General features: G+C 45.5%; 1 protein-coding gene across 8 annotated transcripts in view; it reads right to left on the bottom strand.

The window, feature by feature from the left end:
- The window catches only part of BACH1 (BTB domain and CNC homolog 1), a 47,875-nt gene that overhangs the window by 13,062 nt on the left and 23,398 nt on the right, over nt 1-11,415 (bottom strand). For all 8 annotated transcript variants that reach the window (XM_034793494.1, XM_034793515.1, XM_034793465.1 and 5 more), the window contains one exon: nt 9,712-9,918. In XM_034793494.1, the coding sequence (XP_034649385.1) occupies nt 9,712-9,918 (207 nt within the window). The remainder of the gene's footprint in view (nt 1-9,711; nt 9,919-11,415) is intronic.

Genomic DNA, 11,415 nt, shown 5'->3' with positions numbered 1-11,415 from the left:
ACATGTCCGGGGAAAAAGAGGACGTATGGTAACCCTAGTTCTGTCCAAATAGAAGGCTAACACCCTCCTGACATCCAAGGTAAGACTAATCAGGACCCTGCCTTTCATAAGTGGCTTTGGGGGGAAAAAAAGAGCCAGGAGATGGATAACTTGGTTGAGATGAAATTCAGACAATAGCTTGGAAGTAAACATTTTGCATGTGGTTGTAACGGTACTTTGTCTTTGAAGAATACTGTAACAAAGGGAGGTGTCCCCCATTAACATCTGTATTTCCCCATCTCTTCTGGCAAATGCAATGGCTTACAAGAAAAAATGGTTATCTACCTTTTCATAACTACTGTTGCTCATGTCCATTCCATTCCAGTGTGCACGTGCCCACATGCGATCAAAAACTTTTGCCTTAGTGGTATCCTTTGGTCGGCAGCGGCAGTGGGTAAATGCATAATGGGACGTAAACACATGGATAAATGACCAGGCAGCAGCTCTACAGATTTCTTGAATCGGCACCTGAGCCAGGAAGGCCGCTGATGACACTTGCGCTCTAGTTGCGTGCGCCTTGACTATTCCTGGTGCAGGCACTTTTGCTAGCTCATAGTGGTAGCGGATGCAGGCCGCGATCCAGAATGAAATCCTTTGAGCAGATACTGGGTGACCTTTCATCCTGTCTCACACTGCAACGAACAGCTGTGTTGACTTGCAAAATGGCTTTGTCCTGTCGATATAGAAGGCCAATTCTGAAATAAGCGCCCTGATCTCAAATACCCTGCAGGCAGACGTTTCCGCAAAACAACAACAAAACCTTCCAGGAGATGAGAACAGAAAGCCAGAGGTTCAAAGGGAGGCTCATGAGCCTCGACAGCATGAAATTCAGCACAAGGGCTAGGTGGACCCTGATCGATTACAGGGACAAGCCCTGGAGCTTGAGGTGCAGAAGATAATCCAGGATCACCTGCAGTGAGGCCTGCTCGGCCCATACATGTCATTCTGAAGCCCAGCATGTGAACCTTTTCCACTTGATCAGTTAAGTTGTTCTGGTGGAGGGCTTTCTGCTACCCAACAAGACCTGTTGAACTGGGGCCATGCATTCACGCTCTTCTGCATTCAGCCATGTTGCCAAGTGCAACACCACCAAGTTGGGGTACAGAAGACTGCTGTGGTTTTTGACAGCAGGTCCTGCCAGAGAGGTAGTTGCAGCGGGGCGGCTATCGAAAGGTCCAGCAGCGTGCTGAACCAGTTTTAGTGAGGCCACTCTGGGGGCTATCAGGATAATCTTCACCCTGTCTTGTTTGACTTCATGAGGACTCTGTGGATCAATGGCACTGGCAGCAAGGTGTACATCAGGGCCCCTACCACGGGAGCAGGCAAGCATCTGAGAAGGAACCCTTGTCCATCCCCCGGACTGAACAGAACACATGGCATTTCCTGTTCGGATGGAACAGGAACAAGTCCACCTGGGGAATCCCCCACTTCCGGAAGATAATACTGACTGCTTCCAGATGGAGCGCCCACTTGTGGCAAGACGAGAAAGTCCTGCTGAGGTGATCTGCAAACACGTTCCTGGTCCCAGGCAGATGTGTGGCTACCAGATGAGTGGCCTACCACACACAAAAGTCCCAAAGGCGGAGACCTTCTTAGCAAAGGGCAGACCATCTAGCTCCACCCTGCCTGTTGATATAATACATGGCAGTGGTATTGTACGCAAGGATCTGCACTACCTTGCCCCTCAGGTGGGTTAAGAAAGCCTGGCATGCCAGGCGAACCACTTTGAGTTCCCTGACATTGATATGGAGGGCCAGATCATCTCGCAGCCAGCAGCCTTGCATGCTGAACTCACCCAGGTGGCTCCCCAGCCCAGGTCTGAAGCATCAGAGACCAGGGTCAGCAATGGGTCTGGGGTCACAAAGGGAACTCCCTGCAACACCAACCTGGGGATCATCCACCAATCCAGGGACAATGGGATGTAATCCAGCACCCTGACTGCCTGGTCTAGGTAGTGCTTGTTGGGGATGTAAACCAATGCCAGTCATGCTTGCAGAGGCCGGAGATGGAGCCAGGCATCACTGGCCATGTATGGACAGGCGGCCATGTGGCCCAACAACCACAGGCAGGTGTGAGCCAGGATGAACCGGTGGTTCTTCACATGGGAGATCAGATCTGACATGGCCTGAAAATGCACCTCTGGAAGGAAGGTTCTGGCTCGCGTGGAGTCAAGAACCGCCCCAACGAACTCTATTCATGTCCTTAAGGTGGACTTTTTCTTGTTTCCCCAACAGGCCCAGGATGCAGCAGGTGGAACGCACAAGATCGAGGCATCTCTGCCCTTGTTTCCGAGACCTGTCCTTGATGAGCCAATCGTCAAGATACAGGAAGACCTGGATCCCTCGACATCTCAGGTAAGCAGCCTCTGGCGCCATACATTTTGTGAAGACCCCTGAGGCCGATGACAGGCCAAAGGGGAGCGCGGTGAATTGGAAATGGTATCCGCCCACTATGAAATGGAGGAAACATCCGTGACCTTGGAATATGGAAATAAGCATCCTTCAAGCTGAGGGCGGTGTACCAGTCTCCCGGATCCAGGGAGGGGGATGGAGACTAGGGAGACCATGCAAAACTTCAACTTCTTGAGAGATTTGTTGAGGCGTCACAAGTCCAGAATGGGTCTAAGGCCCCTTTTTGCTTTTCTGATTAGGAAATAACGGGAGTAGACCCCCTTTTCAGACATGTCCAAAGGGACCTCCCTCCTCCACCACCACCAGGTGCAGGAGGTTCTCAGCCTCTTCAGTGAGTAGTCATGAGAAGGGTCCCTGAAGGATGAGGGGGAATGGGTGTGAGAGGGAAGGTTGGCTGAAAACTGCAGGGGGTAGTGACACTATGTACAGCACCCGGCAATTCGAGGTGACCCACAACCAGGCTGAACAGTAGGGATGAAGATAGTTGAGGAAAGAACGGGATGGATCCTGGGAGTTGACTGGGGCATTGCTCTCAAACGCACTCTCAGAATGAGCGCTTCTGGCCCCCGGGATGCTTTGCCGGGTTGAGCCACGCAGGTGAGCAGGAGGATGAAGGGCGGCGGCAGTTGAAACTTACGTCCCTATCCCTTCTCCTTGCAGATCCTGGATGAGACTGCCAAGGCCTTGGCAACAGGAGTGGCTGGAACTGCTTCCATGCAGACTATAGCGTATGCATGCCCAGCGAGCAAAGGGTGGCTCAAATATCTTTTAACCCATGCAGCCTCATATCTGCCTCCTCAAAAAAAAAAAAAAAAAAAAAAAAAAAAGACAGCTCCCATTGAATGGGAGATCCTGGATTGAGGTCTGCATCTCTTGTCAGAGGCCAGTGGTCTGAAGCCAGGAGCTGGGCCTCATAACCACCTCCAACACGACCACCCTAGCTGCCGAGTCAGCCGCATCCCACGCCATTTGGAGGGAGAACCTAGCCGCCGTGGTGCCCTCCTCAACCAGAGTGCTCAATTCTTGGGCCAAACCCTGCAGGAAGAACTCCTTGAACTTACGGCGAAAATCCCATCCATTAAAATTGTATCTGCCTGATGGTCGCCACCCGGAATTGCAGGCAGGCAGATGAATAAGTTTTCCTCCCAAACAAGTCCAGTCTTTTGACCTCTTTGTTTTTGGGAGTTGAGCTGGTGTGCCCCTGCTTGTCTTTCATCTTTTGCAGAGACAACAACCAAGCCAGGGGAATGGTGGGTATAAACATACTTGAACCCTTTGGCCAGGACAAAGTACTTCTTTTTGGAGGTGGGAGGGATGGCTGACGGGGTTTGCCAGAGGGCCTTGGCACTTTTGAGAACACCGTCATGCACTGGCAGTGCAACACGGGCAGGGGTAGAGGCTGACAGGACATTGAACAAGGTGTCTGCCTGCTCGGCCACCTCCTCCACCTGTAGTCCCAAGTTCTTGGCCATCCGTCGAGGCAGGGCCTGTTCTTTAAAATCGCCCCACAGGCTGACACTCGAGGGTCCCAAGACCGCCTCATCCAGGGATGAAGACGATGATTTTACCACCAGGGGAGGCGTTGGGACATCGTCCACCGTGGGGAGGGAGGTTTAGGTGTGAATGCAGCTCCTCTGCCTCGACCTCCAATCGCACCTCATGTACTGAGTCCGGTGCCGTTGGTGCCGTTGGTGCCGTTGGTGCCGTCAATTGTTGTTCCGAGGGAGCGGCAGATGAGTAGTGCGAAGGAGGCATTGCCATGACCGGCATGCCCCACGTGCTCCAATAAGGCCACTGCAGTACTAGACGAGTTTTGGTGGGACAGCTCAAAAGATGGGCGAAGGGAAGACTCCAGGAAGAGACAGCAAACAAATATCCTGCTCCTTCTGAGTCCTGGGCCGAAAGATTTTATAAATACGGCACTTGTCCTTCATGTGTGATTCCCCCAAGCACTTGAGGCAGCTGCTATGGGGGTCACTTACACACATAGGCCTGTTAAAGTCCGCGCAGGGCTTAACCCGGGAGACCGGGGCATGTCCCACCTGGGATGAAGTCCCCGCTGAGACTAACTCCTAACTACAGTTAACTACTTAGCACTAACTACTATAAACAAAATATTAATAAGGCCCTATGGCTCTAAGTCAGTAGAAATGAAACTGCTAGCCTTCTAATGAAAGGAAAGGTGCTCCGACTAACCACCACAGGAGGTAAGAAGGAACTGAGAGGGTGTAGGGCCAGCGGCACCTGATATACCAACGCATGAGCGTGGCACTCAAGGGGCGCCACTGCCGACCCTATGGATACCGCTAAGGCAAAAATCTCCGAGAACCAGGCACATGGGCATGTGCACATCTGGAATGGAATAGACATGAGCAAACGAAGAATGTCATTTTAATCAATAGCTGATGGAGGAAGCTAAAGAGGGGGTCCTCATAAAACGTTCAAATCCCAAATAGGGATAGGTCCCCTAATCTGCAGGAAAAACTCTCTCCATCTCTTAAGGAACTTCTTCATTGTGAGATGAGCAAATATGTAAAGTTCTCCCAATGAGGAATGGAAAGCCATTATAGCAGCCAAGTGTACACTGATAAACTCATAGATAACTATTGAGTTTTAAAAGATCAGGGTTAAGGACAGCAGGGAGAGACGAGTCACAAAAACATGGTTAGACACACCAATGGTGGAATCTCTACCATTTCTGGAGGTAAGTAACTCATATAAATATTTTTCTGTTGTTTAATAATGCCTGTTTACTTGTACTACACAAGTGTGTTTCCATTTCTGCGAGCCTCGGAGTAACCAAGCCTTAAAGCAAAGAATTCTCAGGTTGAGATAGAGAATTTGACCAGCATGTTAAGCAAGAAGGTGGGGAATGGCCAGAAGATTGATTGCTGGACAAGCCACAAGGTGAATCAGGTAAGCGTATCAAGCCTGCTGGGGCCACATTGGAGATATTAGTATAACCTTCACTTTATCTTATCTTCTTTACCACTTTCAATAACAATAATGTTGAAGGAAACACATAAAGGAGGCCCCTTGTCCATGCAACAAAGACAGCATCTCCCAGAAACGGAAGGCCCAACACTCCCCTTGAATGATATCACCACTTCCTGTTGGCGACAGTGGTAAAAAAGTCCACCTCCAGAAACCACTGAGTTTGAAAAAATATGATCAAGAGTCCACAAGTCCAACTCCCATTCATATTCTGGAGAGAAGTGCCTACTGAGGTCATTAGCCATAGTGATTTGTATGCCTGGGAGGTAAGATGGGGAAATTAGAACGTGACTGGTAATTCACCAGTTCCATAGCCTCACTGCTCCAGCACAAAGAGAAGGGAATCTCTGCCCTGCCACCCCACCCCCTTTGCCGGTTGATATACAACAACATGTAGGCTACAATGCCTGTTATGATTTTGATGGATGTGCTCTTGATTAATGGCAGAAAGCATAAGCAGCCATTCCTGACCACCTTCAGCTCCAGGAGGCTGATGTGCAAATGAGCTTCTTGTGTAGACCACCTGCTCTGAATGCTGTGCATCCCTAAATGGCTTCCCATCCTAGAAGACTCATCTGTTATGGTAATGATTGGAGGATGCTGAACGAATGGAACACCTACACAGATGTTGTGAGGATCCTTCCATCAACTGAGGGTGTCCCACCTTTTTGAGGGACCAACACCAGTCTGTCTAGACTGGTCTGTTTGGACTATAAATTGTTCTGACTCACCCCTGGAATCAGTGGAGATATAATCTGGCAGGCTGTGTCACAAGCTGCCATGTCTCCCAGTAACTGGATACAATTGCTTGTGGATGTCTGTGGGCTTATTTGAATCTCTGCCACTAGATTTGATAGAGTCATGAACCTGTTCCTGTCTAATTGTTACAGCATTTAAGGAAGCTCTGGTAAGGAAGGGGATGGTACCAGAGAAAGTTGTAATTCTCATGACTATGACAATCTTGGTACCAACAGGCACACACAACCCATTAAGAAGGGAGACGCTGGCTCATTGGAAACATGCAGATCCCTAGAGTACCTAAGCTCTTGCAGTACTTGAGTTGTCGGAACCAAAAGTGGGGCCTTCGTCAATGAGTCCTTTGTAATAGAAATCAATGGTACTGATGATTTTGACAGTCTCGAACACTGAGTAGTATGAGGCCACTTAGGCTTCTGCAGTACTAAGGGAGTCACATGGCTAGGCACCAGAGATTGAACAGTAAGATCAGATGGTACAGTCTTCTCAGAAGCCAGGTGTTTCTCCCTGCTACTCTGGTTGAGCTTAGACTGTACTGAAGATGGTTTAGGTACCAAAACCAGCTTGGCACAGTGGCTCCTCAATGAGCTCAGGTTTTGGGAGCACTACTGCTAATGGAGGAGCCTGGAGCCTCAACAGTACCCAGACCATCACCTGTGGGCTCCAAAATGATCAACCTTTGCAGAGACTGAGATCTCCTGGGAAAGCTACTGCCTCAAAGAGAAGTAGAACTCTTCTTATAGCTTTCCCAGTCCCTTTGGATGATCTGTCTTTCAAAGCCACGGGTTAGGACAGTGCTGAAGTAGACGGGGCATGATGCTCACTGGGAAGCTGGTGTACGGGGCAGGAGGGTCCCCAGATCCAGATCTGAGGCAGGGTGAAGAGAGAGCACCATCATGAGCAGTTTAAGCCTGATCTCCTGATTCTTCAGAATCTTGCTCTTAAGGGCTGCAGAAAGATTACATTTCTGGGGGAATGCGTTCCCCACACTCCCCAGGCAGCAAATGCACTGGGAATGTTTGTCGCTGACTCGGATAGCTTCTTGGCGAGAGAGGCAATGTTTAAATCCTGATGACTTTGGCATAATTCCACAATGGAGAAAAAGGAGGATTCCCTCAAGAGGGGTGGAAGGAATAAACTAAAATCCTCAAAATAACAGAATAAAATAAAAATGAAGTAAAAATGACAACTACACTAATGAAACACTAAAAAACACTAACTAAATTAGAAGAAGCAGCAATAAGCTTATTAATAGTGAAGCAGGCATGCTGACACTGCATCTCAAGCAGAGGTGGTTAAGAAGGAACTGAGGGTAGTTTGCCTGTACAGTCCTACCCTTGGTGCAGGGCACGATAATATGTAGGTGCATGTGCAGTCTGAATGAGTACTGCTACCAGAAATCTCTGATCAAGGTCAGGTGGGATTCACCTGCACCTGAAGTGGAGCACCCATATGGACAGTATTCAAAAGAAATAACCTGAAATATGAGGAAATGAAGACAAGTTGTATTCACATTGATTTTCTTGCTGCGAGAGCTTTAGGTCTCCTATGCTTAAATGCAATTACTACAAAAAAAAATCAATATTACCCTTTAAGAGGAAAGTATGTGGTCAACTGAAAAGAGAGACCAAACATCTGCTCTCAGTTCAGATTTTATTATAGCTATGTAAGAAAGTTAGTGAAAGCATCCAATCAGTTTTAAATATAAACTAAAATTATATACAATTGTTTCTTCTGCTTAAGGTATTTCAAGTAAATACAGTGCTATTTTACAAAAACATTGTGTAATAATCTTACTTATTCAAGGACATATCTAAGTCCATTTACAAAATGCAAACACTAACTCTGTACGCTATTAGCTCTATACTGACTTGCAGTGAAATTATGGCAAATATTCAGTGCCTGCTTTGCCAGACATATCTCAAGTATTTTGCGAGTAGCTGCCTTTCCTAATTAATCTTACAAACGCAGAACGTGTAGGTCAAGTTCAGCATCTTTCTGAGATTTGGCTTGATTAACAGATCATTTAGGTTACAACGATCACTTCAAAACTTCTTTCCAGGTTTGGCTGCTACTAATGTTCCTCCCTCAAACATTTCAAAGTCCACACTCTGGATCCTCTCCTATCTCCCTTATATTTAATTGGGTAATAGGTCACCTGCCTAAGGTCAAACTGCTAAAAAGGTGGGGATATTTCAGGCAAACACTGCCTGCTTGTTGCAAGTTATTCTACATTATGGTTTAATATAAAAATTTATATGAACATTAAAGTTACAATGGCCTTTTCCTTTTAGTCAATCTTTTTCAAGATATGGCAAGTGAAACTGAAAAATATCTATTACTTTTACAATTTGAAGTCAGAACTGAAGGGAAAGGAACAAGACTATCACCCTACACAGTTTTTTCCAAGTTGACAAGAGTAGAATGTTTATTTGTCCTGGGAAGGGAGCAGAGCCATGCACTGATCTAATAGTTGCCTCCTACATCAGTACTTTCCAATCTGGGGCCATCAGATTACCACAGTAGATTCACAGGAAACAAACACTGACTTGTCACTGCAAACTTACTACTGTGGAAAAGAAGCTGCTCACTGCTTTGAGACCCACCTTACCTCTCTCGCTCCTCCAATAGTCTTAAATACTGCTTACTACAAGGGAAGCTCATATTTATGACACTGAAAACTCAGGAAGCATCTCTCCAGCCCAAGCTAAGTGTCAGCTCTCACACCACAAAGCTCAACTAACAGTATATGTCCAAGCTATGTGCTACTCAAGGTTGGGATGTCAGTTGACACAGTGGAGCTTGGACATGTGCTGTTGTTAGCTGAGCTTTGTGGTGTGAGAGCAGACACCTAGGAGGAAAAAAACTAGTTACAGTAAGGAGTATCACAATTTACAAATTATTCAATACAAAAATTCTCAGCAACTTTATTACACAGACTGTGAATCACTGTTTTGAGAAATAACTAACTATAGGGGAATACATATGTCCTTGTCTCTGGAGTTACAGGACCAAAAAAAAAAAAAAAAAAAAAAAAAAGTCACTCTGTAGTTTGATTTTTTTAAATCGTTTAAATAAACATGCTTCTTCAAGGAAGCCTATAAACAGTTTCTATCCCTCCCAAAGAAACATTAAAATAGATTACTGAAAATATGGATTACAAATCCGAACAAAAATTATAATACTAACAAGGCTTATGCTAAATACCACCACTTTCGGTTTTGGTGCTACCCAGCTATATAGTGTCTATTTAGACTGTAACTTTAAAGACAATATACCCTGTTTTGATCTATATGGCGCCTACTATTTTATTTTATATAACATCAGTATAGCAACATTAAATTACTGTAGGAAAGTGCTGTACATGAACAAAACTTTCAATGTTGAGTGCCTAACATTAGGCAGCTTAAACCAAACTTACTCCATATTTGACCAAGCTGTCTGACCCAAAAAACCAAAAACCTAATTTGAGGGATGAGTCTGACTTTGTTAAGGAATTTTCTATACATACCAGTTTTTCGATTTCAGATTCAAGATTCTGTATGCAGTCAAGTTTTCTCTTACGACAGCGCTGTGCGGCAATTCTATTTTTACTTCGCCTTCGGATATCATGGATACAATCCAGCTGTTCAGGAGTCAATTTGTGCATTTTCAGAAATGACTGAAAGTCATTTCTAGAAAGTGAAGTGATCCTTTGTGAATTAAATGGCAGTTTTACCTAAAATATAAAATATAGTTTTGAACCAAGGAGTAAACTGATACAAGCAAAATTAAAAATCAGCTAAACTGGAGGGGTTTCTTGAAATTAATAAAACATTTACAAAAAAAACCAAACTTCATTGAAAGAACATGAGCAGAACTAGAACACCAATATTAACCAGAGAGGCAAAAGCAATCTGTCATCACATTTGCACAGTCACAGATAAAATCCCAGGATTTCAGGCAGATATCTTGATAGAATCCAGTAAATATAATCCAAGATCTTTGCACATTTAATTTCAGGTTTTCCAAAAAAGAATATTCCTTAGGAGTAAAATCTACTCCTGTGCAGTGGATTACAACATGCCAGGTATTAGTTAGTGCAATGGTTCTCAGCCTTTTTGGACTCAGTACCCATTTGTAAATGTTTATGGCATGTCACAAACCAGTAAATAGTCTGGGGATAAAGGCCCTAGGGTGATTTCCAGTCGAGTGCTGCCCGCCAAAGGGGTTGGGTCCTGCCCAGCACTGATCCCACAGTGGCAGCTCCTATGCTGTGGGGCTAGCTGGGCTTGGCTCTCGGTGTGGCAACCCTTCAGGGTTGCAGCACCACTCAGGTTTGGCCACACCCACCTGACTGGACCAAACTGGAGTTGTGACCTGGCTCATTGGGTTGCAGTGCCACTCACTCAAATTTGGCCTAATCAGACTCCGTCATCATGGCTAGATCAAATCTGAGTGCCCAGCCAGCCCTGTGGGACAGGAGCGATAGGAGCTACCAAGCAACCCTTTGAAACATTTTGGCAACCCAGTTTTGGGTCCCAAACCGCAGGTTGAGAAATCCTGAGTTAGTGTATAAGACCTTCTAGAGGCATCCCCCAGCACAGTCTGAATTTCACCCTAAACCGTTAACAATATATAATATTGCATATATATGTTACACAAATACACATCTATAAATGTGTATTAAATTGTTTCTATTGTACGGGGAACTGGTTGCAACTCCTGTATTTAGGTTGCTTAACACTTTCCATTATTATATATAGAATTGAGCCTCCTCCCCCTCTATGCTTGAGCTTTGGGGACAGCAGCTGCTACAAATATGCACACATACCAACATTATAAGGCCTGTCACCAATGCTTGGTTCATGTTGAACGACATCTTTGTTTTTCAAATGTAATATTTATATTTTAAAGTAAGCTATTAAAAGAATATATGCAGACCTAATAAAAACATAAAAATGTCAAAAATAATATCAGCTTACTTTTACCTAAAGAACTGAATGCAGGAAGGGAGTCTTTCAACAGGTTTCTACTGCTACCACCAGAGACATCACTAACACTAAAGAAGTGGATGGAATGCTGCTCCAGACAATGCCATTTACCATTCCATGAATTTAAGGAATGGGCCAAATTCAGCACTGGAGTTAGCTAGCAGTTTTCCCACTTACTTTCAGTGAAAATTATGCACTGCTTATTTTGGGGGCTGAATCTGTTCTTAAAGCCTGAAAGGTAA

The sequence above is a fragment of the Trachemys scripta genome, chromosome 1 (assembly GCF_013100865.1).
Source record: "Trachemys scripta elegans isolate TJP31775 chromosome 1, CAS_Tse_1.0, whole genome shotgun sequence".
Taxonomy (NCBI): domain Eukaryota; kingdom Metazoa; phylum Chordata; order Testudines; family Emydidae; genus Trachemys; species Trachemys scripta.
Note: the sequence above shows the minus strand (reverse complement) of the source record. Positions and strands in the feature narration are given on the sequence as shown.